This window comes from Bemisia tabaci, chromosome 1 (genome assembly GCF_918797505.1).
Source record: "Bemisia tabaci chromosome 1, PGI_BMITA_v3".
Taxonomy (NCBI): domain Eukaryota; kingdom Metazoa; phylum Arthropoda; class Insecta; order Hemiptera; family Aleyrodidae; genus Bemisia; species Bemisia tabaci.
Genome location: NC_092793.1, coordinates 53014272 through 53041709, shown reverse-complemented (window position 1 = coordinate 53041709; position 27438 = coordinate 53014272). Strand labels below are relative to the sequence as shown.

General features: G+C 39.1%; 1 protein-coding gene across 1 annotated transcript; it reads right to left on the bottom strand.

Moving 5' to 3' along the window:
* Positions 1-636: 636 nt before the first annotated feature.
* Positions 637-26026, bottom strand: Cyp18a1 (Cytochrome P450 18a1). The gene is made up of 8 exons (XM_019062718.2): positions 25225-26026; positions 11370-11491; positions 8336-8605; positions 7648-7803; positions 6815-7086; positions 6195-6370; positions 4690-4847; positions 637-3893 (listed from the first exon to the last, which is right to left on the bottom strand). The coding sequence occupies exons 1-8, from the start codon at positions 25580-25582 to the stop codon at positions 3804-3806; spliced, it is 1602 nt and encodes a 533-aa protein (XP_018918263.2). The 5' UTR covers positions 25583-26026; the 3' UTR covers positions 637-3803.
* Between the last annotated feature and the right edge of the window lie 1412 nt (positions 26027-27438).

Sequence of the window (27438 nt, the reverse complement as noted above, 5' to 3'; positions counted from 1 at the left end):
TAAGTGAAAAAATTGATAAAACTTCTCTCCAATCAAACTTCAGTGAGATCTTAGATCTTTTAAGCATCTTTTTTCTTTTGAGATATTCCAGTCACATATTTTCCCTCAATTCGACTTCTTTTTGTCAGCGTATGAGAGAAGAATGCACGGTTCTATAATTTCAGGTGTTCATTTTTAAAGTTAATCTCATTTTTTGCTGTTTTCAAGGTAAATGGTGCTTTATTGAGTTTGAGATTGAATGACCATTAAAAATACCATTAAATTAAACAAAAAGATCAAAGCACATGACGTTTTTGGTGCATAAAAATACATTATCATGGCCAGCTATCATCACCAGTTGGTTAGGTACACGCTGAGTTCACTGCATTTTGCACTTTGCAATCAGCTTTTCGCTCTACTAGGGAATGGATATTTTTTGCATTCCTTTCTTCCAGGATTTTTAAGGAAATATTATAATTCTTTACAGTTAAACACCAAATTTTGAATTTACCGGTTTCGAGGAATACGGAAACAGTTTCTTGGAAGACCAACAAAAAACCTCCAACCTGGTTAATCCAAGCTCTCTAGTTAATAATGACGACAGACGGTAGAAGTTGAATAAGGTGAAAGGCAAAAACAAAAAAATTATTAAAACAATTTGATTGATTTCAATTCACATTTATTTTACGATTCTTTTTTTCTCTTTTTACTGAGTATTTTATCATTTTTTGGCAATGAATGCCAAAACACAAAACATAAACGAATATTGGTGGAAATCACCCATCGCACAAAAACAAAACTAATTACTACAACATTTGAACATCACATTTACAGGTCTTACGAACTATTCATGTACAATAATCACAGTGTAATGAATATCGCATAATAAATTCCTAGCAGCATGAAATCGCTCCTTCATTGAGAGCAACTTTGTATCACCGGGTGCGGTTGTATTAAAAAATGAAGCGGAGGTAATAAACTTAATGTATCGAAAGTGATACACTTAGATTTAGAGTTCATGTAGGTATATTGAAGGTGAATCTTTAACTCATTAACAATTAATGTTTACCGCAACTTCCTTCGGAAACTTTTTAGTGTCATCGTAAACAAACACATATGTTTATTAGTTGAGTTGCCGTTCAGGCTTGCGCTAGGAACGTGATCATGTAAAGCGCTATTTTCCTCTTTTGACAAATAAATGATGATGAATTACAATCCTCATTAATGAGATTCAAATAACCAGTAAATTTGTAAACAAATCTCAAGGTGCTAGTTAAGGTTGTGTAGATTGCGCTTTTTACACACTAAAGACTTTAATCATGCAGGCTATACACGCATAACGCATGCATACATCCAGTGTGAAACATCATTCCGGCTAAATACAATTGTAATAATACTTTACGAGTATGCTCAATGTGAGTAAACATGGACAGTTTGGAATAGGACGTACGATATAAATCGCATGCAATGATTTTCTTATGTTAATGAACACATTTTAAAAAAAAGTATAACTAAGAATTAGAAATAAGAACGTGCGTTAGTTCATCGTTTAACATGAAAATAACGTACATATAAAAGAGAGAAATCAGCAAATAAATCAACTAACGCAGATACAGCGTGAGGTTTCACACGTACACAGTTAAGCGGTTTCAGCATGAGCTTACTCAAATCCAGGCATCCCACTGAGGCTAGCGATGAATTACATCGGTCAATATTTGCGAGCCGTTTATTATTAAGGCACATAATTTTAGGAATTAGATGGCACCTGAATCCTGCTATGGATTATTTGTTTTTGATAATTCACTAGAGAAACGAATCTTGACTTCAGCTCAGGGAATAAATGCATTGAGTTTAACAGCTAGGAAGTAAGTACATATATACACGTTCAGAAAAAAGCACCTCCTCGTCAAGGAAATCAAGGGTGGATATATTTAAAAAAAAAAAAAAAAAAAAAAAAAAAAAAAAACAGAAAATTAGACTTCCTTTTCCTTTAAACAGGTTTGAGTATAATGTTCGATCGCAGCGTCAGGAATGGGATGACCTGAAACTAGTTTCTTCCACACAGCCATGGCAATAATGAATTGAAAATATACACATGTATTTACAAGGTTTACCATTCACTTAAATATCTAATAAATTATCGTATACTGTATGGGCGGTGAATTTCAGCGATAATTTCGAAAGTGCTGTGCAAAAAGCTGGTTTTCTGTGCCACTCACAGTGCAAAATTATTCAGAAGGACACCTACGATTTGTATTTACTTTCAGGTGCAAAGATAAAAGTACTTTGACAGTGAGTTGTGAACAACCATAGTGGACATGTTATGAAATGTTTCTTCTCTAGTCATCACCTCTAATTTTTCTTTTCCAACTCAAATCTTTTAAAATACACTTTTCAATTTTTGAACTTTTATTCCAACACAGAAAAGTAATTGAACATATCTTTTATTTTTTTTTGTTTTTTGTCAATAGTTTCTTTGTTTCGAGCGTCTGTTTACTGCGTTCCGTTAACATGACTTTGTGTGTCGTGGATCTAAGATAGATTCTCACCCCTAGGAACTTGAAACCTTAAGTGGAAACACCAATAGTGGCATCACAATTTAGTTAGTGACGTGGAACTAAACTTAAAGATAATTCATTTTTCCCAGTCCCTAATTGGTCAGTTGAACTTTTTAACGCACTGAGGACTTCGCACTAAATATCTCTCGCTTATATATTGGATCGAGTGTGCTTTCGCGTTTAATCTACGGCAAAGTCAATGGCAATGTGTAACACAAAGCGCAATTTTTATTGCTAACGATAAAGAGACGCTAATTTTCATGTGGAAACTTTTTGATGGGAAATGATACCATCGTCACTAATAAATATAGCCATGGTCGCTCAAGTAAGGTGCTGGGAAAAATTGCTCAACTGCCAAATTGAAATTGATCAGTTTTGGACGACATAAATTAAGAACAGTTATGAAATTACATAGAGCCGCACTAGGGATTAGTTGAAATAATCAATCTTCAGTTCTCAACTCATTTTACCCACTTTCTGAAATTTACTTTTTGAGATGACAATTTGACAATTTTTTCCACAGCACGCGTGTCTTGAAACGTAATCTCATAACAATATGAGTGATAGGAAAACTCAAACCTTCTTAAACAATACATAAAAAAATATCGTTGAATTAAAACCGTTGGTAAAAACTTAATCCAAATGGTAATACATGAAGTTTTTAAAAGTTCAAATGGTACAGTCCGACGAAATTTCCAACGTCTCTATCAACAATCATTAAAATTGGTTACCCATATTTTTGACTTATCGTAAGGATCTTTACATCATGTACAACTTATTGGTATATTTCAGGAACTTTTTTTTGTAATTAACATAATTATACATACAATATGCAACGCTGAACTACCTCATCGAAAGAAAATACGAATTTCTGAATTCTTGTTTTTTTCAAAAGTCAATGGATTAATTAAAAAAGGAATAGAAGACACTGTCTCCTTAGTTTCTTTTTGATTATTTTGGAGTAATTTAGGTTCTCAGCCAGGGTTTGCTTAGAAACTCCAAAAAAATATGTTCTATTGTTGTGGGTCAATTGTCTTTAAAAGAAATTAATAGTATAACAATAAGCTTCTTTTGAAAAAACATAATGAAGCCGGAAATAGATTTTTTAAATAAAGAATATTTCATGGAAAATAATTCTCCGATTCTCTCTCGATAGGGAAATACGTGTCAACTGCATTTAAAATCTAACGACAACATGAGAAATAAATTAAATAAATTACTTATTTAAAAATACTGACTGCAAAAAATAATAAAACAGGACTTCGCTTAGTGAGAGCCAGTACTCCTAAAATGAGAGGGCTCGTCACTCATGAACTCGAAATCTCGGTTCTCCAGTGGCCTTTGAGTCAAGCAAACCTGGAACAAAAATTGATTATTCTCTATTAGAATCATAGAGCAACAGGGACTCACAATTTTTTGAAAGCGGCGATTTGAGAGAAAAATCAATGTGATGGAGATAATTGAAAGCCAGAGAAACAGTATGTGCGTTGAGACCATGATGAGTCGATCATACACTATCTTGAACCATTTTAGTCAAGCGCCGTAGCCAGCTCAAGTCTTATCCTGATCATTTCGACGCCTATAAGCAGTGAACATGAGTCCGTGTTCAACTCTCATGTCTCTGCCGTGTACCATTATTATGACCCTTTTTGTCTCTCTTTTATCTCCTAAATGCATGTAAATTTATTCAGATCGTTGTATTTTGTCCGGTAGCGCAAGTTCTTAAACTGAAAATGAGGTCAATTTTGTCGTTTTTGGCTCCGTCAATGCCGTATAAGATAGGCATCAAGCTTCTTGCTCCTTGGGCGTTTTAGGAGGAGGCAATCTCCGCCCCCTCACCCCCCCCCCCCAAAAAAAAAACAAAATAAAATCATCCCATTCGTGAGGGTACCTCAGTCATTATATTTTTGCTAATACTAATTAAACTGTCTACAAGGAAAAGAAAGGAGAAGAAAACAGTAGCCACAGCCGGTGACCAAAAGAGCACTCTCTGGTCACATGTGGTCTTTCCGATACCGTGTCATCTGGTTATCAGTATTTTGGTCAAACTCTTTGCTTTTACTTAGGTTTCTGTCATCTTACCCTGCCTTCCCTCGTTTTCAGTAAGTGTGAACATTAAAGAGGAAGGAGGAAGAAATAATTGTATTTTTACCTCAAAAGACTCAGGAGTAATGGTAACACCGGAAAAGCCTTTAAGATTAGGAAGTTCTTTGCCCTCAGGAACACTAATATCAAATACGTGCAGCAAAGATGTGAAGTACAAAAATATCTCCATCTTTGCTAAAACCTCTCCAAGACACATTCTCCGCCCTGAAACACAAAAGCACATCACAAATTATGCAAGTGTCAATGCAAATTGTCACGTATTTTTCTGAGTTTTTATTCGATAGTTGAGCTCTTTTATTCGCACTGGAAGCAACTATAAGTAGGCAGAGCAAGTAATAAAATCCGAGGTTTGTTAGATGCCAATTTATCAAGGTAGGCACAGTATCAATTTCTCGTGGGTCGATTTTCCAAAAGTAGGTAAGCAGCTCTGTTGCCCAATCGAGCACATGATATCTTTTTTTCGTGGTGGGGGAAAGGGGGGGGGGGACATATCATTCATTTGAATCTTGTAATTTATTATAGACGTACTTCTACATTCCGTTCAATATGTATGCGTCTATCTGGAAAAATTATACATATAGGAAAATCATTCAACTGTAAATATTGTAGTATTGCAACTCATTTCAATTCAAAATCAAATGAATCTTATTAACTACTTGCAGCGGCATTTTGTATAAGTTCTCATTTTTCCTTTTGTCTCAAAGTTACGAAGTAAATGCGGTTGCTTGGTTTGTACCGAAGATTATATGAAAGCACGCGAGTGATTTTTGGGCACAATCACACTTAGGCAACCAAGGAAGGAAATAAGGAAATTTCCTCAACCACTTGGCAGCAGCGCGTGGCCTGCTGATTGAGTCAGTTTGATCGTCGCTCCAAGGCAAGTATTAGGAAAAGGTAGGTAGGTGGTCAGGTCGGTTATTCACAAGGAAATCATTAATTGAAAGAAACGTTGCAAAAGATTTCTTCTCTTTTTTAAGTCAAGCCGTTGGCACCGTCTCGACGACGCGGGTACGGTGCTGCGCGGTGCGGCACGGTGGCTATCTCGCAGCAGTAGCGGATTGTCACGATCTAAAAATCGATATAAGAGAGGAGCTGGACCACTCGACGAACTCCCTAAAAAGAGAGACAATGGCAACGCTCCGCCAGAACGGAGAGTCACCTTAATCTGTCCCATTGTCACTAAGACTATTGACGCATGGCAAATTCAGGGTAACCGTCGTTCAGAAACCCACGTTGCCATACTGCAAAGAGAGTAACATGTAAATGTGCTCCACCGAAAGCAACTTTTCGTGACGCCAGCTCACTCCAAGCTCCCTTATTTCCTCCCCAGATCTCTTAGTTTCTTCAATATCAAATCATAGGACGTTTTGACTCACACTGATCTTGAATTTCAGCTTGTTTTGCGGATTCATTTGCTCTTTCCACTCTCCTACATGTAAGCCCCAAGAATAAATCCAGGTTTGGATGTTGAGAAATCAATAAATAGATGAACTGGTGGAGGGAGTTGGGTAGGGATTCAAAGCGCTGCATAAATGATGGTAAAACACTTACCAACTCCGAAAGGCAGGAAATACTCTGGTTTTGTGACTTTGCCCTCAGAGTTTAAGAATCGGGTCGGCATGAATTTTTCAGGAGACTCCCATAGGTCAGGATCCATGTGTACGGCGTGGAGCAACGGAACCACTTGGGTGTCTTTAGGAATTGTGTATCCATTGAGCTGCACATCTCTGTTGAATGAAACAAGGAGAAAAGGCGTTACAGACGTCAAATAATTCGTTTCAACAGAAAGGGAGAGTAACAGCAATGGAGAAGTTTTAATTTCCAAAATATTTTTAGAGATTTGAATTTATGAGGGCCCGGAGAGTAAAATTTACTGGATTTTCAACAAAAGTACTTTTCGTATAATCGTGAAGTTTTAATTTCACTATAGGTCTTGATAGTTTTCAGACAGATTCTATAATCTTTCGCCAAATGCGAAATGTTGCTCTTTTCTACCCATGCGTTCAAGTCTCCAAAGTTACACTTGAATATTGTTTGTCAAACTGGATGTTTTTTAGAGGACCCCACCACCATGACACGAGCCCTTGATACGGAGCTAATCTACTTCTTCGGACAAGGGTTTCTGGAACTTTACATTTCACCTTGAGAATCTAAAATCGGTGGAGGCTCACCTGGTAACTGCATGGGGCGTGCCAAGAGGGACGATACTAGAACGGCGGAGAACCTCCAGGAGGGTGGACTCGGTGAAAGGAAGGAAAGGCAGATCTTGGAGGTTTGGAAGCCTGTGTCGGCCGACGACTTGGTCAAGCTCCTCTTGGACTTGCTTGGCGATCTCCGGGTGGTGCAGCATAAATACGACAGCCCATTGCAGCGTCGTCTTCACCGTCTCCATTCCCGCTGTAAATAGATCGCCGATGATCTGGTGCATCTGTCGGTTATGGTCCTGCGAGCAACACAGAAAATAAATAATCAGGGATAAAAATCATATGAAAAGGCTAATGATTAAAATAGAGAAAAATCGATTATTTGCTGTTAAACTAAACTCATTAAACTCAATATGTTTTAGAAACCTCACATCAACAACCCCAGCAATGAATGAAATCGGGAGGAGCAAAGGCTATTAAGCTCGGAGGTCAACGCAATTTTTCGTCCAGAAATGATTCATGCGCAACTTGTTGAGCATAAAATTCGCCAAATAATGACTGATAAACGTCGAGGTGCTGTTAAACATGGTCCACAGTACGGACATGCTAAATCCAACTAGTTCAAGAAATGTCCTCCCAAAATGTCTAGCCCGCTCATTCTCTTCCAAAAACTTAACAGTAAAGTAAGGTGTATATTTTTCAAGTCTTTTCTTCGTTTGAAATTTCCAGTCGAGGATGTTTTAAGAGATCTAAGCGACGAAAGTTTAAAATTAAGTGCAACTTTATCCATGCAATTAGAGCAAGATTTTAAGGTCTAAAAAGTTTACATCCAGGGTGAAGAAGAGATAATTTAAACTGACCTTGCCCTCAAAGAGCTCGTCGGTGCGACCTTCTTCTTCTGCCACCTCGATTTCTTGCAGGTAAGCATCTACAACATCCCTGATATTGCCATTGTCGAAAGTTTTCCGGTGCTCTTGGACTATTTCTTCAAAAAATTGAGCCATCTCAGCTCGGTTCTGCAACAAAAAAAATCATCAGATTATCGATCATTTTACTAACCCAGAGATTGGCGTTATTTTAACGCACAACGAATAAAAACAGATGTCACGTGAAATAAACGTTGACTGAATTATTTCGCAGATTTGCGCACGCTGTACTTTTTTTTCATCCCTTCTGTACCCTGGCAGCGGAAGTAGGATGTGCACCCCTGACCACCTTCCACACTCCCATTCCCCAAGTGTTTCGCACCTGGGGCGTTAAGCACTACGCGTTATTCTTATGATTTTGTATTACATAGTATATGATATATATAGCAGGCGACAAGACCACCAGTTAACGATTTAATAATGATCTACAATTTTCTTCTTTCGCTGTAGAGGCTCAAGGACGGCAAGGAAAATTGACTGTTTTTCCAGGAACTATCCATAATTGAAAGAATTATAGTTTGTAACTAATTAGAGCTAAGTAATTACATCAAGTCTCTCATTCTTCTGATTCAATACTTATCGAATAATTTTTGACATCCCCGTAACGTGCGTTTATACTTACAGCTTCAATCTTTTGCTTCGTTTTCTGTTGTCCCGGTAAATATCCAAGAATGGGGATGAAGTTGACGTACTGCATGACTCCACCGAAGAGTTTGAAGCCTTCCTCGATGAGGTGGGTGTAGCGCTGAAACCGGGGGTCGTTCAGATGGAATCGAATGTTCATGATAATGGAGCAGATAACGTTGCTCGCACTGAGGGCCAGGGGCGAGTTCAAGTCCAAAGGATTCCCTTCGCTGCGACATAAATTCCTCAAAAACACGTTAACCTCTCTCTGAAACACATCCAGACGAAATCACATTAGTTACGACCTCGGAAAATGACATATCACGTTGCGACTGACCAGCACCTCGGTTGCATCGAGGACCCATCGCCAAAAAGATATAGCAAGCGTGCGGAATGTAAAGAAACAGTTGAATTTTCGCTCTCATTGATTATTTTATCAATGCGTCGTGGAAAATTACTCAACAGGAAAGTTCGTCGAAAGGTTCAGAAAATTTTCCCCCAAAAATCAAGAGTTTGGCGGTTCTTTTTTCAATGTCTTGCCCCGATACTTCCATAAAATATAATTTTTCTCAATGTGTCTCTTTTTTTTTCATTTTAATTTGTGAACATTTTAAATTCCAGATGATACATTGTCTTTGAGGTCCTCACAGAACTCGTGAGAATGGAAATAGTACACGCGATTTTTGGGCCTCTGAAATTATTAATTGGTTAGGAGCTATAACCATTCCGTTATGTTCATTTGTAAACTAGATCCAGACGTGCTTTGACCACGGGTTAAACTGGTTAGGATCCCATCACAAATATTAAATATAATCTCAACTTACAGCAATGTGAATATTTTAGTTCCATCATTTAGACAATTATTACAAAAAAATATGAAAAGATTATTTAATCTCGTACACTGCGTTTTTCCATTTTGCCGAACCACAAGAAACTGGAACCCCCTAACCTAACCTAACCTAATCTTCCCGTATCATTAAAAATAATGGAAGGACTCCGCAATCCATGAACGAAGGAAGGCTCAGAGAAGCTGTTTCTCTCTGCCAACACTCCGGTCGATAAAGATTTCTAGCATTTGAAGGATATGATGTATAAAATGTTCTCTATGATTTTCACCGAGGCTTTCCAGAATTGAGCAATGAAAATGTTACGCCTTTGAAAAATGAACAACAGCTCAAGTCTGAAACATGAGCCAGCGTGGCGATGAGGGCGTATGCAAAGGCCATGAGCCTTGAGCCACTGATTGTGAGTCATGCATGACTGGCTCTCGTTTTTTCGTTTTCTAGGTTTCTATCAAGAACCAACCTAACATAAGCAATCGATAGAGGTATATCAATAGCAAAACCTACGTCTTGAAAAAATATGAGACTCGTTTTTCATGATCCAACGATGAACTACAGTTCTTCAAAGGTACCTCTCTTCTAGACACATAAGATAATTAAAACTTTTTATTTTGACGGACCCTTGATTGTAGGTCTTGTCTGATGCTATTTTTCAAACTTAGATTTTATAAAGTGAAAATTAGTCTCAAATTTTCAGATATTTCCCTGTATCAAAAATCCTTTTTTTAAAAAGCAAGCATTTGAATCATCGACACTGATTTAAATTCAAATATGGATCCGGTTTGGTACGCAAGCGAGTTAAAATTATTGGAAGAAAACGGCGACAGAAGAGCAGGTACGCTGCGCCGGCCGCAGGAGGACATCTTCGCGACCGATTTTCATATAAAATTCGGCAGCGCGTATTCAGAAACAGATGTCTCCTTCGCCAGATTCTGGTTTTTGGTCACCTAATCGTTTGACGTCACTCGATTTCTAAAGACTCCAAGTCACTTAAATGGAATCAGAGCTTAGGAACTCATCTAATGAGTTCCATGTGTTAGAATGGTAGGCAATTTGCAGGGCAAACAAAAGTTGAACTCATTTATGTTTAGCGGTAAATTTCAATATAGGGAGCCCCTTTAATCAGTGAATAGGCAACATATACGACACCTTGGTACAGAAATTTTATTAACCTTATAATCGCAATCGATGCTACATACTACTCAGGTCAGTGTTATTTCTAAAGCTCATTTTCAGCTGTTATTGGTTGGATGTTTGTTGCTTTTACGTGAAGGAAACTGAGTTAAATGGATCTCGGCAGACAGAAACAAACGATATAGAAGCAGCACTATACTCAATATTTCTCTGGTTAATCAATTTAGTGGCTTTATCTTTCATTGCAAGAGCAAGCCAGTATTCTGCAGCCATTTAACCTCTTCATTTCTGACAGGTTAAGTATGCTAATTGCGGTTATCCGCTTCAGTTCTGACATCAAAGATAGCAAAAATTTGACCTCGCTGATTATTTCTCCGGTGTCGATCAATGCATGGCTGCAATTTATCCGCGAATAATTCTCTCAGGAAACCTGAGAGCACCACCTCGTGAAGGAATCTAATAATGCGCGTCGATGCACGTCGCCAAATTTGAATGATAATTTCTCGGTGCTACATTTTCATTGCAACAATATTATTCAAATGAGTCTCTTTTCGAAAAGTCAGATCAATTTACCCAAGTGCTAGAGTACTAAGAAGTAAGAAACCGGAGGTACTTAAATTTCAAATTTGAAATTGTTTTCTTCCGTTTGTCTCTATGTGTGCAACATTCCCATCGTGAAAGCAGAATGGCTAGTGAGCATTTTACCACATAAGCCCTTGCTGTTCAGGCAATACCACAACTTCACCATTGTTTTATTGCAAAGCCGGTTACAGAGTTTGCCGTTCATTCGTTATCTCATCATAAGTTAAAAATCGATCATATTTTGTTATGTTAGTGCCGTAGGCATTTAAAAGTGTTAAGCAAACGAACAACCCTGGTGAGATATCCTGTTAAATCATGCCCAAGCTTCCATGAGATCAGGTGGTTATTGTCACACTTCATCAGATTGTAAATTCTTCATCCATAGAAAAATTACATCCATACCTGAAAATTCTTGGAAATGAACTTGGAATGAAATTTCGGCATGTTCAAATGATTAGTAATTTGTTAACTTACCATAATCCTGAGTTGCATATTTTGCTTGCCTTTTCCCATGCAGGTCATTCCGAACGATCGAAGGTGCGAATGCAAGAATTTTCTTTGATTTTTCCACAGCCTTCCATCACAATTGATAACACCTGCGCAAAAATATCAAAATCTTGAAATTTCTTGAATTGCCAACAATTCAAAGTTAATTGTAAAAGCTGGAAAAAGAATGAATAAAAATTTATCGTATGAAGAGCGTTCCCGCAGTCTGTCATTGACCCTAAGGGGACTCCATATCAAAATGTTGATTAACCATTTTGTAAGGGCGAAAATTAATTTTTTTAAAAAGCATAAAATAAACTGAGCGAAGTTATAATTTTTAAACCTAATTTTGCTGATTGATCTACGCGTTTGAAATTTTAAGCCTTCCCGAGAAAATCTGCACGGTACATAAAAAGGTGGAGATGACGATGTTAGCATTGTTAGCCGTATCTGCAGATAAATTGGATAGTATCTCTCAATGAGGAACTAACATGTACGGCTCACAAAATCACCTATTTGCAAAAGGAAACTGATGACATAATATTTTATTCCTAAAATGAGCAAGAAATGATTAATCGCAAAATATAGTCCAATTGACAAGATCATACTCAAATTTTATTTTGGTCACATAACTGGAGACCAGATGACTATGTTGAGTTGGACAATACATGCAAATTAATCGGACAATACATGACAACTAATCGGGAAAATCTGTGGGCAAAGATAGGGGATCTGTCTTTACTTGTCCAGTCGAATGAATTCACTTCGATGGATTCAGAAGCAATGTCGCGAATGCGAATCGGCCAGACAAAGTTGATTGACCTGACTTGGCGCGCAATGTTTAACCTATATTCTAATACTTCGATAAGGCGGCGCTTGAGTACGTACTTCTTCAATGCTGATATCGTTTATCAGAGCGGAGCCGAGAATAAGCAATAAAAACCCGATTCATTAGACCCACTAATTTTGTCCAACGCACTACTCCGCTTATCTGTGGATGAATTTTGTCTTCCTCCTACTTAAGTCACTTAAGTCAAATATCTCACCATTAGCTAAACGTGGCTCATACAGGAATCCACTTACCCCTCTCTTTCCCACGCTCCTGCTCACTGCGTCGGCGTCTCGACGAACAATAGCTAATGACGGTTGCCAAGCGATGCCGGGATCCTCAGCCCCTCGCCCAATTACTTACGCTTCATTAACCATTTCACCGTCACGCTAGGATTCGTCCAATTTTCAAAAAAAATTGTTTCGCGAGTTTTTAGCAATTTTTTCCTTACTCTCCGTTAAAACACGAATTAAAAGAGGTCTCATTCATAAAAATCGGCCAAATAGAAGAGAAGTTACAGTATTCGAAATCCGAAGAAATCAACAAAACTTCTCCAAACAAAAAATAAAATGAAGGGGGGGGGGAAATGTATAAATTACAATTTAATATGATTGACCTCAGAATGTGACAAGCAATTCAATTATAAAAAGGAGAAAAAATTGAGTGAAATTACAAAAAATTAGCCTCTTGCAAGGGGCTTCCTTGTATGAGTTTTGACCTGAAGACAAGTAAATCCCGTTATATTATTAAAACGAAATTGACTCCATAGTTTAATGCCTTAGTTTCTTGAATACGATTATTTTAAGCACTCGATTTATATCAGCAATTTTACCCATGAGGTGATTTCCTGAGAGCTGATAATATCACGAATTTCTCATAGAGCCCTTCAAAAATGGCTTGCTTTTTGGGCAGCCGATTCGGCCATCAAACCGGGGTTTAAATGGAAGCTGATAATAACACAAAGCTCTGAGAACAATTTTAAGATGAGTATAGGAACGGTTTGTACATTACGAGGAGAGGCGGGCATTCTGTTCAGCATATCGATACATAAGTATTTTCACACGTAGAATTCAATTTTCACGTCAGGGAGTCGACATATTTTGATTTTTTCGATTTTATACGGAAAATTTATGGTTTTTCGGGATTGAAATTACTTACAATTGTTTCATGAAAAATGAATGCACCCAAAATGACTATAGCATTTTGACTTTCACATACCTACGTGCACTCACTAAATTGATTGGTAAATTCAAAGAGTGGGTACATCGACCTGGTATATCAAGTTTCTGCGATTTTTTACGGCAAATCGGTAGATTTTCGGGATGTGGATTGCTTACTTTCAATTCATGAATGAATAAAGCATGGACATGGTTGAGCTTCTTTGCATGAAAAGACGTTTAAAATAACAAAATCAAGACATATTTAATACAATTGCATTTATATCGATCAATTTCTTTTCAATAATATAACGGGATTTATAATACCGGTGATTTGGGTATTTTAGCCCCAAAATACCTTTAAATCGACTTTATCTTCTAGGAATTCGACAGAATTTTTCCTTTCTTCGCTTAAATTTTTCCGTAGCACTTTCCTTCAAGAATCTGATAAGATTTTGCTTGAGGCGGATCAAAAAACTTAAATTTGTTCGAATAGCTTTCTAGATTCACAATACACGGTCTCGTCAAGGTGCGTCGTTGACCTTGCAGTGTTGGATCGTGAATTCTCTTGTTGTGCTGCTTGCCTTTTTTGAAATCTCTGTAAATGAAAACTAAAGGGGTTGATATGTGCGAGTTAATGACGCGCCTTATCAACACATTGTGTTGGAGTTCACTGCTTGTTCTCCAGTGCACTCGAGTTCTAATAGACACTAGTGATACCTAAATGACAGTTTCGGGAATGATTAGAGAAGTTGAGTGAGTGTCAATATCCATTCCGTATCTTTAAAAATGAAAATGATTTCAGCCTAGAGTTACCAAAAATAAGATTACTTTTCGCCATCGTCCTAGCGCTCATAAGCGCGGGATTATATTTTCCCGGGATAATAAATTGAACTCTCGCCTAGTTCGGGTATTCAAGTTTTTCTTTCTCCGCGAGGCCCAGGCGATGGCACAAAGAAAGAGATCTGCTCAAATTGGACACCAATGTTTTTCAGCTCGGCTGACAAAGGTTTTTGGTCGCCGAAACCGGAATTTGGTCCATATACGCGAAGTTTGGTTCCCATCACAAATTTTTCGGTCATCCGAACAGAAAAATTTTCGGTGTCTAACATAAACCGAGCCGGAACTAGACTTTCTCCCGTAAATGAAACTATCGAATATTGAATTCCACATGCATTTGTTCCGTTAGGGGATACTGCGCTTTTGGCCGATAGTAAGCTCACAAATGCAGCCTGACTAGAAGATTGTTTACATGGTAGGCATCACCAGTGGATGTGCCTGACCCTGCTGGCTGTGAATATGGATTGCTGGGATTCCCACGTAATAACTAAAATCCATTACTCTTCACCTTATATCGCTTTTTACGTAACGCTGCCATCCGGTCTCTGCGCGGAATTTTGGCACTCGTGATGGAAAGACCACACCCAGTGTACGTCAAGCGCCAGTCTAAGAAGTTATCACGAGTTTCACCGGAGACGTTCCTCATTACGAGGGTTTGAAAACATGATTATCCTCTGCATCATATATGAAATCGCCCATCGAGATGATAATAATATTTCAAGGATAAAGCGAATTTTGGTGGTTGGAGTGGCTCACGTGTAACTTTTTTGAGTGGACTCCTGGCGAAAGCGGATTGGCTCGGGGTCAAATTTTCGGGTGGATCTGGAGGCGGGCGGGCGGGCCGCGGCGGTGGAGAGCGCGGACGCCCCCGAGACGCACGAAGACGTCGGGGCGGCGCTAGCCGAGTCGGCAAAAAACACGGAGGATAGCATAAAAAACGGAGGTGTTTCGGATTAGACCAAGTCATCAGGGAGTCATGTGATCCGCAAGACAAGTTAGCAATGACCAACTAACTAATGAGTGATTGAGCCGATGCTGCCGAATCGCCAGGGATATCCCGGATTTCCCGTTGGACGTCGCCGACGTCGCGGCGTGATTTGACAACGGTGACGTCACAGCTCCTGCGCCGTTGCCGTCCGCCGGAGAGCCTCATCCGTCCGCGCCGCGCGCCGCTCGTTACGTAAAGCGCGAGCGCCGCCGTTTCGCGATCTCGCGCCGTGTCCAAGGAATCGCTCACCACCAGAGACAATATCGACAGTGAAACTACCAGACCACGTATCTCGTATGCGGTGTTTAAAAATCTCCACTCACATTTTATTTTTTTGAAGGAGATCAAATCAATATCATTCCTTACAATTTTCACAGATTTTTCTCCGCACAAAGAGGAAAAATCACGAAAGTTTTCACGAATTGACGTTGAGTAGTTTTCTATTTAAAAAATAAAGTATGACAGGAAGTCTGCGACGTCGCAAACGGAGATACGTGGTTTGGTAATTTCACCGTCGATATGTTTTAGAGACAGCACACAGACACACAGTGGATCAAGTCGATAGGAGAGCTCGGACAAAATTTGGAAACTTTAAACGCTCATAACTTCGTTCGTACAAAACTTTGAGGTTCTAAAAGTGGTTTCATCGGTTTCCTCGTAAAATTCTCTTTTGAAAACACTCCTTAAAATTTAAAATACGACGAATTAAACAGCAAAATTTGCAGTTTTAGTGAAAAATCATGTCCGACCTCTCTCGTTGACTGTGTGACAGTTTCCGCGCTGAGATTGGATGAGGCTAAAGCTAAGTTTCCAGATCAACGATATCTTCTACCTGATAATGATTAATGAGCAACTTGATGAGCAACTTCGTCATATGATGACTGATGAATGTCGGGGTGGGCACTTTAATACGCGAGTTTGTGCGAATTGGATAAGGATTGCTAAATCGATTGCTCATATTTTTGGTCATGGGTCATCGTTAGGCGAATCAGAGCCTTGATGTGAAAGAGTGACTTTTACACTGTTGAGAAGATAGCAGAGCGAGGTCTCTAAAATAAATTGTCTCTTCTGTCCTGCTATTCAGTATTGCCACGTTTGAGGGACACGGGAAACACTCTCCGTTATCAAATATATCCGTGCTATTATTTAACAAAAATCAAAATTAGCTATAATAAAAATAGACCGAACCATTGAAAAATTTCAATATTGAGGCCAAAAGCTAGTTAATCTAGAAAATGTTAGACACCTTGAAGTCTCATCTAAAAAAAGAGAATGTCCACATTTCCTCATCGGATTGTATCAAGGCTTGAATCCAAAGTTGAGGGTCCTCTTTTATCAGCGGTGAATTGAAAAATCGCCGATATCTATGGACCGGTAAGCACTATGATTTTTCTCCATTCTCTCACAGAAAAATTTAAATTTCAGTATCATATACGTCATCATTATAATATTTTGCATTTTGAGCTGGAAGTAAGTAATGTTCTGTACGTAGAGAAATTTAAATTTCAAATTAATAAAGGATATTTCTGCATTGATCAAGGGGTGTCGATTTTTGCTATCCAAACCATCATGTTTCAGATTTTCTAGGAGGGGCGTTAATCATCTGAGATATCTAGCTGAAATCGGATTAGGAAATTGGAGCATATCCACTGAAAGGGAAGGTTAAAGAAGTAACGCCCTCCAGCATTTATCGCAATTGTGTCATAAATCTTTTCGGGAAGGATCAGTAAATTTCGAAGCCTACAATTTTCAGAATGTTAATATGAATTCACAATCTGAAAGTGACCACCTAGTGCTCTCTATCGCACGTTTCATGAGTTGATTTCACTTTTTAACATTTCAAATTGGAGGAATTTTTTCCCAAATGTAAATGATGACATTAATTGAGTGTTTTATCAATTGACGGAACCTTTGCATAACCGGTATGCGAATCCTGTGATTTCTTCGGAGACTTTAACGCCACCGGTGTCGATAGGGGTTTAAATGGATTCCATAATCGATAGACATCTCATAGTCATCAGCATCAGCATTCACATGAAAGGGCTACTTTAAGCGTTCATAATCCCGGGAAATCCTCTTGATTTTCGTTAACATAAATGAAGTTCTTGAAAATGCCTGAATATGCTCAATGAAGAGATTTAGCATTCTGTGAGCGTCCGCGGCCATGAATACTATAAGTCGGTTAATTGATAGATTCACAGATTTGTCGATCGATTCACGGAATTGTCGATTGATTCACGTGTTTTATCTACCGATTCACGGGGTGAACGATACTCGGAGAGGAGCAACTACTACTCTACGTCAAGTTGCCACCGGAATTGAATCTCGATTCATTTCATTAATGTAAACTGCCGCATACCGCTGACAGGTTTGCAGAATGAGCCGGGCGACCGGTCCCCGAATTTGACCGGGTAAAAGCCGGCTGATTAGCACACATTTTCCTCTCTCGCCCCCCCCCCCCCCCGCCCGTGCGTCCAACCACAGCACAGCCTGCATAGCTTCACTGATCCTGCTAATTTTAGCTTTGTCGAAACTGGATCGGTCGCTCACCGCATCTGCGGATCGTCCGGTCGCCTATCATCGGGACCGGCGTGGCGTGCTTTGCGATATATCCATTTATCTGCTATATAAACCTACAGAAAAGAATCGATAGTCAGGGTGTTTGCAACGAAAACCTTGAAAATCGATTCTTTGCCATAGTTTTAAATTGTGGAATATCGATAGTCGATCATTCACGACTCTCCACTGATCATCGCCGACAGTCAAAAACCCCGGAACGGCGGCGCTAAGCCGCATGCGGCTCTCTAATCTGCTCCAACGATTTTCGTCGCCAATAAATCAGAATAAATTTCACGACCTTTCCCCGATTTGTCACCTCCTCGAACTTCTCCCAGTCGACATTCTTGTCATCTACCTGCGCTGAGAAAAAAAGTTCGGATATATGAACCGCAAGTACGATGTCGCATGCATATTGGCTGTGCTATTCGTTCCATATCATACTCTCAGTTCTAAGAATCATATCCTTGGTTCATGCAACAAATCATTCAAACAAAACTAGCCTGTAGAATGAGCTCAGTTGCACGAACCGAGCTATAAGGCCAATATGCAACACTGTACTCACGGTTCATATGACTGATCTTTATTTCTCAGCGTATTTTTTACTTTCATAGGTCGTCTGTTCTATACTCTACAAGGCACGGCATGTGTGGTTAAATAAAAGAAAAAAAACAGTCTTCCAGACGTGTATATCACCTGATAAGCCATAAGTTTTTATCGACCTTTTTTTCACTGGAACAAAAAATACAGACAGCGAGGAAACAGAGCTCGGACCGATAGGAAGAGAGGAAGTTGGTAAAAGGCGGCAACTGAATTGGAGGCCCGGCGATTTCGACGCTAGTTCATGTCCAAATGTCCTTTTCGGGTTGTGTATGGACGCGAACCAGAGAAGGGCCAGAAACCTGCCCTGCCGTCTCTCAATTTTATGAATTGGCGACAGGCTGGCTTGCGAGAATCGAGACCTATGTTCGTTCGTTTTCCCGCCCACCGCGGTAGAAATGTCGGATTTCGATGGATCGACGTTGGACGCCAAATCGCACAAGTCAATGTACCGACAATATTTGTTAGACCAGTTGCGTAATTCGACGTCCAGACTGCTCAAACTCTCGTCTCGACCGTTGCCAGGTGATTTTTATTTTATTCTTTCCCCATATATATGATATTTTCTCAAAAAGGACCACGTTTTTCGGTGCATGTACCTGTTCTTATCGGTATTCGTAGCTACATTTCGGTCCATACAGCCGAACTTTAAAGCCAAATTGAGCTTGAAAAGAAAAAGTTCTGTAGCATTAACCGGGCTGTCGCGGAAAAGCTTGATCGCATGAACCGTGGGTACAGTTACGTGAGCCAAGTAATACGGCCGACATTGAACATATTTCTCTAGTTGTTATGACCGAGCCTTTCAATGCACGGTTCAAAACTTGAATTGAATGTTTTAGATTAACAGTGAACATTTCCAGGGTGAAAATTTCTATTTTTGCGTTCAGTTGCCGGGCGGTGGAAGCGCCAGAGTAGAATTCTTCCACGACTGGACTACCACGATTCCATGGTGTCGCATGCGTCTCACAGTGAAGGTGGCAGCACTGGGGTGGCAAATACGCGCGTGTTGATTAGCAAGCGGTCAGAATCGCGGCTGCTGGCCGTTCGTTGCCGTCGATGGAAACACCAAAATAATCGCGTTTGACGGCTCGTTTTTTTTCGGGCGTCGCCGAGCCGCGGCGCGGTGGAAATCGGTAGCAGCGAAGGTCGTTTACCTGCGGCACATCAGAGAAACGGTTCCAGACACCAAGGGACCGCTGCTCATCGACTTGCCTCGATTCTATCGATCCGATAGCGATGGATTCCACACGGATCGATCGCACGGTAGATCGAATCCAATTGGTGTCGAATTGGCCTAGAGAGACCGGGAGACTCGGCGTCGCGCCGTCAGCTGGTCGCATGGTGGTACCCACGGTTGTCAGTTTTACCTTTTTAAAGCTTCGCTTTAAGTAACGTATAGGTCAGTTGCGAAAGTTTTCGATTGGTGCTAAGTGGGTTGAAACTGACCGAAAAAAATGAAATGCTAAAACAGCGTCATGGATGTCAAAAATGTGTCGGATAATCCCTAGGCACCTGCTTGACGGCCGTCGCATATTTACCGTGTAACATCCTGAGAATGCGAACTTAGCTGCGGAGACAGTCAAGTCAGCACTAAGGAGTCACCGGACACAGTTTTGACATCCTGGATGCTATTGAAGAAAATTATTTTTTTCGGTGCATCCAGCGGTGGAAAGCGAAAATTTCTGTTGAAACGCCAAGTGCCTTTAGGTTTCGTCTTAGTTCGATAATTTATAATGGATGCATTAATGAAAAAAAGGCGTGGACGCAATCATCGTCTGCTTTTAATTGCGATGGATGACATCAATCAATATAATTTTGGAAAAGTGAAAGGTCAATTTTATAATATTTTTTTTTTTTTTTTTTTTTTTTTTTTTTTTTTTTTTTTTTTTTTTTTTTTTTTTTATATGTACATAAGTTGAATCATCAAAGCCCCTCCTCACAACCAGCGCACTCAACCTATTGCCAAAGCGCATTCCCAATCATCTCTCAGATTACAGTTTTCAAAACTGTGAAAACTAACATTCAGAGATGATTACTAATATTCGACGAACCGAGACTGATACGTCGCTGGTATATTGGCATTAAGATCGATGAAGCTTCACGAGTGACGTCGTAACAAGGTTTGAAGAGCTGTTTTGGAAAAGCACACCTATGACGTATGCCCGCGAGTTCAAAGACCAGCTCCATTCATCGCCTACTCGAGTTTAGTTACCCAGGTCATAAAACTCATAAACGGCGTGTATGACGTCACTCCTGCCGGCGCAGACCTTGAACCTGAGTGTCGGGGTACTACGCTACACGAAAACCGGAAAAGGGAGAAAATTACTATCAGAGACTCATTCATGAATTCCTCTCCTCGACTCGCTCTTGTTTACTTGCGGGCTCTCTGACGTCATCTTCCGCCCATTTCTAGCCTCACGGCCATGTTTGTTGCAGAAAAGAGGCAAAATAAAACCAAGGAATCCGAATTTTCACACGGGGTCCGAGGTCGTCGCACGCGGCTTAATCACCGCGCGCGCGATTTTCAAATATTTAGCGAGTCCAAAGTTCGATTTTTCGGAAATTCGGTTTTTCGCCGTTTCCTCGTTCTCTTAGATTCTAAGGCAGTTGTGAGAGGTCAAGCGATGCGTGACTTAAGTGCAAACATCTTGAGTTGCAATGTAAGGTCATGTGGTGCGATGTGAGTTGAAGCGGCCTGAAGAAGCATGCGGAGTATAGAGATAGCAACTCCGCAACAACCGCTGCTCTATAGATCCGTAAATTTTGAAGAGAAAAAGAAAAGATACAAGTATTTAAGTAGACACTCTCTTCCTGGCGCATTTTCCGGCCTTGGTGAGACAAACTAGAATGGAACCACACGAATTCCTGTTAAATATGTCCGGACAAGAATTCCTTGTTGAAAGAACAGGAAACTACACTTTTTTCAAACAGCAGTCCAATGAAGATGTGAGGAGGTTTCCGGTTGACTTAACGAGAAAGTCTGTTGCAGCATTTTTAATATGTATACAGTTTCCTCAGTGTAGATATACCTGAAGCTGTCGTTTATAGCTCATCAGTAGTTCAGGGAATCAATAAAATCAAGTATCACAACAACGTGACAGATCTTTAAGCTTATTTACTTTCTCAACACTTCATTGCTCTCTTCACGCTCGCTGTTTTGTGCATCTTTTTGATACTCTCCTACTCCACCTGGTCTCCGCCCACGAATGGACACCACCAATGCGTGGTCAGTGACAACAGCTGCCAGCAAACTTGTTTATTCGAAGCGCATCCATTCAAAAAGCTGACCAAACACATACCGAACGAAGAGAACTTATTCTGTTTGAAAATTCTTATCTCGGTTGCCCTCATTTCCCGCGATTCCTTCGATTCGTTGACACCGTGACGTCATGACGTGACGTCAATGCACTTTCTGAAGTGCAAGTGATCGTGAACCCATCTGAAGAATGTTATGCAATTTCGGCAAAATTTTACACTAAGCCGTGAAAAATTGCGTATCATGTTGACTGGGCATCTTATCTCTCGAAATACTATGTTTAACGCTCGGAAAATGATGAAATATCCCGATGAAAACCCTAGTTTTTTAAAAGGAGTGTTGTCTTTTTTCCTCTCTTCGTCATGGAAAACTTATTTTAGAATATACCCGATAATGTGTTGATTCAACTTCGAGAATCAGAGCTGATTTGACCGAATTTCCTAAAAACTCTGCAAAATTCGTCGCCCCTCTGGCGTAAGGGCGTATCTCTATTTCCACGTGGACCCTGTTGTCCATTTAACTCCATGCTTTCCAGGGCTCATGTCGAAATTGAGATACGCCTTTACGTCAGAGGAGCGACGAATTGTCTGCTTAACTTTCAAAGAGGGTCAAATTGTTGCCTTTATACCTATTCCGCAAATTTTTTTATTATTTTTTTCGTGGCAATAATTTTTTCGTTGTCATTACGAACTTTAACTTTCACACACAACAGAACGTTTCCTCTACTCTAGCTCATCTGTATGATCTAGATAAGCCGTTTGTTTAAATGACGTAAATTAGTTTATTTATATCCTTTAAATAAATGGAATTTGATTGTAAAGGAATTACACTTATGTAATAAATGCATAGGTAAGAAGCGTTAATCTCTATAGCACTTCGGCTTTTATTTTTACAGAGCGGAGCGTTCAAGTGCACGTTCAAGCAATACAACTTAAAAAACTTTCCATCTTTGACAAATCTCACACTAATCTTTTTTTTGAAAAATTTGACGTCTCGATTATTTAAGGTGGATGTGCGTAGCTATCAATTTGCGAAATGATTCAAGCTCATTTTCTCTGAAATGAAAAAATATTTGTCTTCTTCATTTTACTGGATGAGATCACGCAATGCTCCTCGAGGATGAGGTGGCTCTCGAATACCATTTGAGAATACTTTGAGAATTCGTGATGGGTGGCATCTCGATGTTACTTCAAAAAAGTATGGGTCATCAAAACAATGAAAAAAATCAACAATCAGCGATTGATCATAGCGTTACAGCATTCTCTTAGGAATCACTGTTGTGACAGATTTTCGTGGAAATTTCAATATCGAAACACTACTCAACAGATTTCGTTCATCTTGGGCGACTGACCACTTAGTAGGCCACAAGATTATTCGGAAAGGTCAGTTTTCATCATGTCCAAGGATACTTCAAGGGGCATTAGGTTAAGAAAGCAATGGGTCTAGCATTTAAGTAAACTTAAGGTAACTGAGCGGAATCAGGTATGAGATAATTGATTGGAAGAAATAATATATCATTATCTGTCCCAAAATGAATGAAACCAACCCAGATAGCAAGGAAATCTAAGTATAAAATTTGGAAACCAATAATAATGCGGCCAACAGCTATCGCTGTGAAACAATTAAGAGGAGGAAAGTAGTTCCATCATAATAGAAACATTTTCCGAATAAGTACTATAGTGTATTTAGAACTGAGAGCGACCCATCTTAAAAACGAAATTTATAGTTGAGTCTATATTAGTCGACAAGTATTAACTATGAATGAAATAAGGAATGCTTTTTCAGAGGTTTTTTTGAAATATTTCATCTAATTTCACTCAATGGCCCTATTCATTTTTTTCAAGAGAAACCAAACTACTTTTATTTTCTTTCACGGCCAACTTTTTCTGCTATGATTTAGGAGTAAGTTTTCTAGAGACTTTTCTGTGCAATATTTTGATTTGTTTTTCTCAGAGAAGATAAAATCGAAGATGGAGATGTTGGAAGGCCGTGATTAAGATAATGCCGCATTACATCATTTATTCTTGCTCAGGTATCCCTGGAAGATTCGGCAACTCTGCGAATAGGGCGCGAGCATGGGATTCAATCAGAGGAGATGAAGTGAAAAGTGTGTCAATTTTTACAAATCTCCGAGAGGAGTGTAGACGGCGCGTGACTACATCACTTATCAATTCGTAAGCTTAATTACATTCGACCTGGCATAACCACACAGCCGCAATTGATTCCTAACACCGGAAAGTCTTTTTCGCTCACCGGCTCTTACTGAAGCGTCACCGCGTACAAATTAGCCGAATTTTAAACGAGGAGCAATACACTCTACTCTCCTGGGCCGAGTCCTAGGTGCAAAGAGCGTTGCGTTAGGGGCTTTGCGAATTTGCTTAGAAAATCTGGAACATAGTCTTATCTTCTGTTATGTTAGCTTTTCCACTCGGAAGATTAAAGTCTGTATACAGCGATTGGGAAACCTTGATCTAAATTTGTGGAAAATCGAAGCGAACACGTTTCAAGAAGGAGCTCAAAAGCATGACTTTCTAGTCGAACTTGAAACAGTCACGTTAAATGTTCGGAAATGCTTTGCAAGGAATAGTTATCAGATCCGTGTTGAGTCATGTTTACTAGATAATTGGACCGCAATGACAAGGTCGGGATGGGGATGATAATATTTTTAAATTAATTTTTTTTTTGCACCATAAAGAGCAGTTAATGTGGTTTTCTCAGCATCGAGGATATTTCTTTTAAGTTGGAGGTCTAGGTGAAAAGTTTTTCTTACGTTTCATAAGCCGCTGAACTATTCTCATTGAAAATGAGTTATACGTATAATTTCTCTACCTATAAGTCTTAAAATATTCACAAACACCAGAGAAAAAATTTAAAACCAGTAGTCAATATCCCCGTCAGAACAGAAGCAAAATGTTTAATAATATTAATAATCGTAATATTATAAATTATGAAACTAGGACGCTCGCTTTACTATCGATCACCGCACTTAAATTGTTGTACGAATTTGTATCGCTAGTACACTCGCACAGATAAAACTAGGCTTACATTTTGAGAAAGACCGAACACTTTCAGAAAGTATAAAAATAAGGTTAAAGTATGTAAAGCATGAATTATGACAACCTCTATCTTATTTGTCATTCATTTGCTCTCATTAAATGAGCCAGTGTTCCTTATTCTCGATCCTTGCCAAACTAAAATCAATCGCGAGTTTTAGAGGCATAATTAATATATTTGTGCGCACATAATTTGAATCGTGTAAAATATATGCCAAATCAATTTTTAAATTTCATTGTATCCGAGGGAATAATTTTTGAATCGGTTATTAAATTTCATCATATTCTCAAACCTAAATTGAATTTCATAGTTTTGGGGAAAAATATGGTGAAAATCAGTACAAAGAAACCGGTTTTAGGTTAAAAACGCGATCATGAAGAAATCATAAAACTGTCATCAAATCACAGAGATGCTGGAGAAGGAGAAAGAGGGAGAAAATATTGAAAAATAAAAAAATATTAATATATTGAAAATGAAATCGCAAGTCTGAATTTTTCATAAAATTTCCCGCCGAAATGGACATATTTCTGAGAATAAGGAAATAATGTAATAAGTTGACTAACCGTAGCCTTCGATGATGTTGGTGAGCTGGTCCCTGGGCCTGCCCGTGTACTCCTCCTTCCTGAAAGTCTCTCTGATGAGTTTATAGTCGCTGATGATGACGATGAGCTGATTGCCGACTTTGGTGGAGAAAAGGCCGCCGTACTTCTTGGCCAGGTCGGAGAACTGCAAATGCCGATCACTTGTCATAAAAGGTAAGTATCCGAGGAAAGGTACGCCCCAGGGGCCCGGCGGGAGCTTGCGGATCTGGTTCAACTCCGAGACCAACTTATAAATTGCCAGGATAGCAATAAAAATAAACAGATCCCGACTCCTCACCTCGTGCAGCAGGTACAGAATCAAACTCTTAATGTACGACATCGTAAAACACAAACACACAAAAACACGAAGAACGAACAATTTAGTAACAAATAAAAATAATAAAAAAGGAACCGAGGGCTCGATCCGACGAAATCGGCGGTAATTTTTTTTTTTTTTTTTTTTTTCACCCGGTGGAAATTAATTCGTAAAAATCGGAGAGTCACAAATAATTTTCCGCACTATGAATGGATCGGAAAATTAGGAGAGGATAGTTTTTCTTTTCTTTTTTTTAAATTTGTAAGCTTGGAATGAATTGAAGAAAGCTAAGTCGGTGCAGTTTAAATTCATAAATAGCGTTAAATCTCGAACGGCGTAAAGAGACGAGCACCGCGCGCGCGGTCGAAGCGAAGACGTGAAATGTAGGTTCTCTTGAGGATCATTACTGTCCGCTTCAGACTGAGACACATGTGTAATAAAGGGCTCGATATAGTGATATATATATATATTTATATGAATGGTGTATATGTATGCATGTGTGCGTACGTAAATAAATGTATATAGTACCTTGGACTACCTTGCCGCCGAGGAGGAGGGGAAGTGGTCTATTGTGATTTTTTACGGAGTGGGGGAGGGATGCTATCCACGTGGTTCGGTAGTACGACCGCCGCTCATTCTCGAGCTCATCCGCTAATCAGTCGCTGTCCAGCCGTTGCCCAGCGCCCGGCGAGCGTCTCTCTGACCGGCGAGGCGCCGGCCCCGCCGCCGCGTGTGTATTTTCCCACCGCCAAAATCCCGTTCCGCAATTGCTTTTTGGTTTTCCGTAAAATCATACTTTCGAAGGTACTAGTTTTTTCTTACTCTCAAATTCATTTTGCACTTTTTCAAACTTTCCCACTCACTCGCAAATTCATGATTCTCTACGAATGTCTCAAGCGTAAATTTTGTGAAAATCCACCAACGTTCATCTTAAGATCAGAGCTCAAATTTATCTCGTGTTTTTCATCGCAAATCTTGAACACATTTTCAGTTTTCGTTCAATTATCCAAAGTTTGTTTTCCTAAATCAATGAGCAGTTTGGTTTTCGTAAAATTCTTGATTCTCTGAGGCGGCTCAGCGTATTTTCTTATTTTCCTCCTCCTATACGGGTTTCTCTCTCTCTTTTTTATTATTATTATAAATTGTATTTGTAAGAATTTTCCGGACAATTCTATTGGTCCTCACCTTAAAATCTATTAATTTTTGAAATCTTATTAGTGCGTCGTTCATTCATCCTAACAGTACCTTCGAAAGATTGTCGTGATAAAACCTACAAACAAACAAAATTATGATTTTTCTTCCTCTGCATAATAAATGATTTTTCACTTCCAAATTCCTTCCCTTGTGTTTGTGAATTTTTCTGTTAACCAATGACGAATTTGGCACCCAATTTTGGTTAGTCCTTTTACCAAAGTGATCTGAATGCCTCAGCATGAAAAAAAAATTGATCTCTAAATTCACTTTAATAGCAGACCATTCGAGAAAAATGTAAATTTATCACAGAGATTTCTTAAACATGTATTTTCCAGTTTTCTTAGAATGACAAAACTATAAATAAATAATTTTTACTTCAGAACATGTATTGCGTGCGAATTTTTAGACATAACATGTGTGATAGGATTGATTGTGATGAATTAAGATGGAATCAAGCATGATACATTTTTGAGGATAAAAATCTGCATGTATTGGAAAGTATTTGAAATTACTATTTTGAGGGTAACATTGATCCCTTAAATTTTTCATAGTTTGTTGATTTTTTCATTTTGCTTGCCATTTACATTCTTATAAACTGGTCTATACATTTATGTATCTGATTCCGAATAAATCCAATTAGGTACAATCACACATGAAAATTTGAAAATACTTGGATATTCTCATAA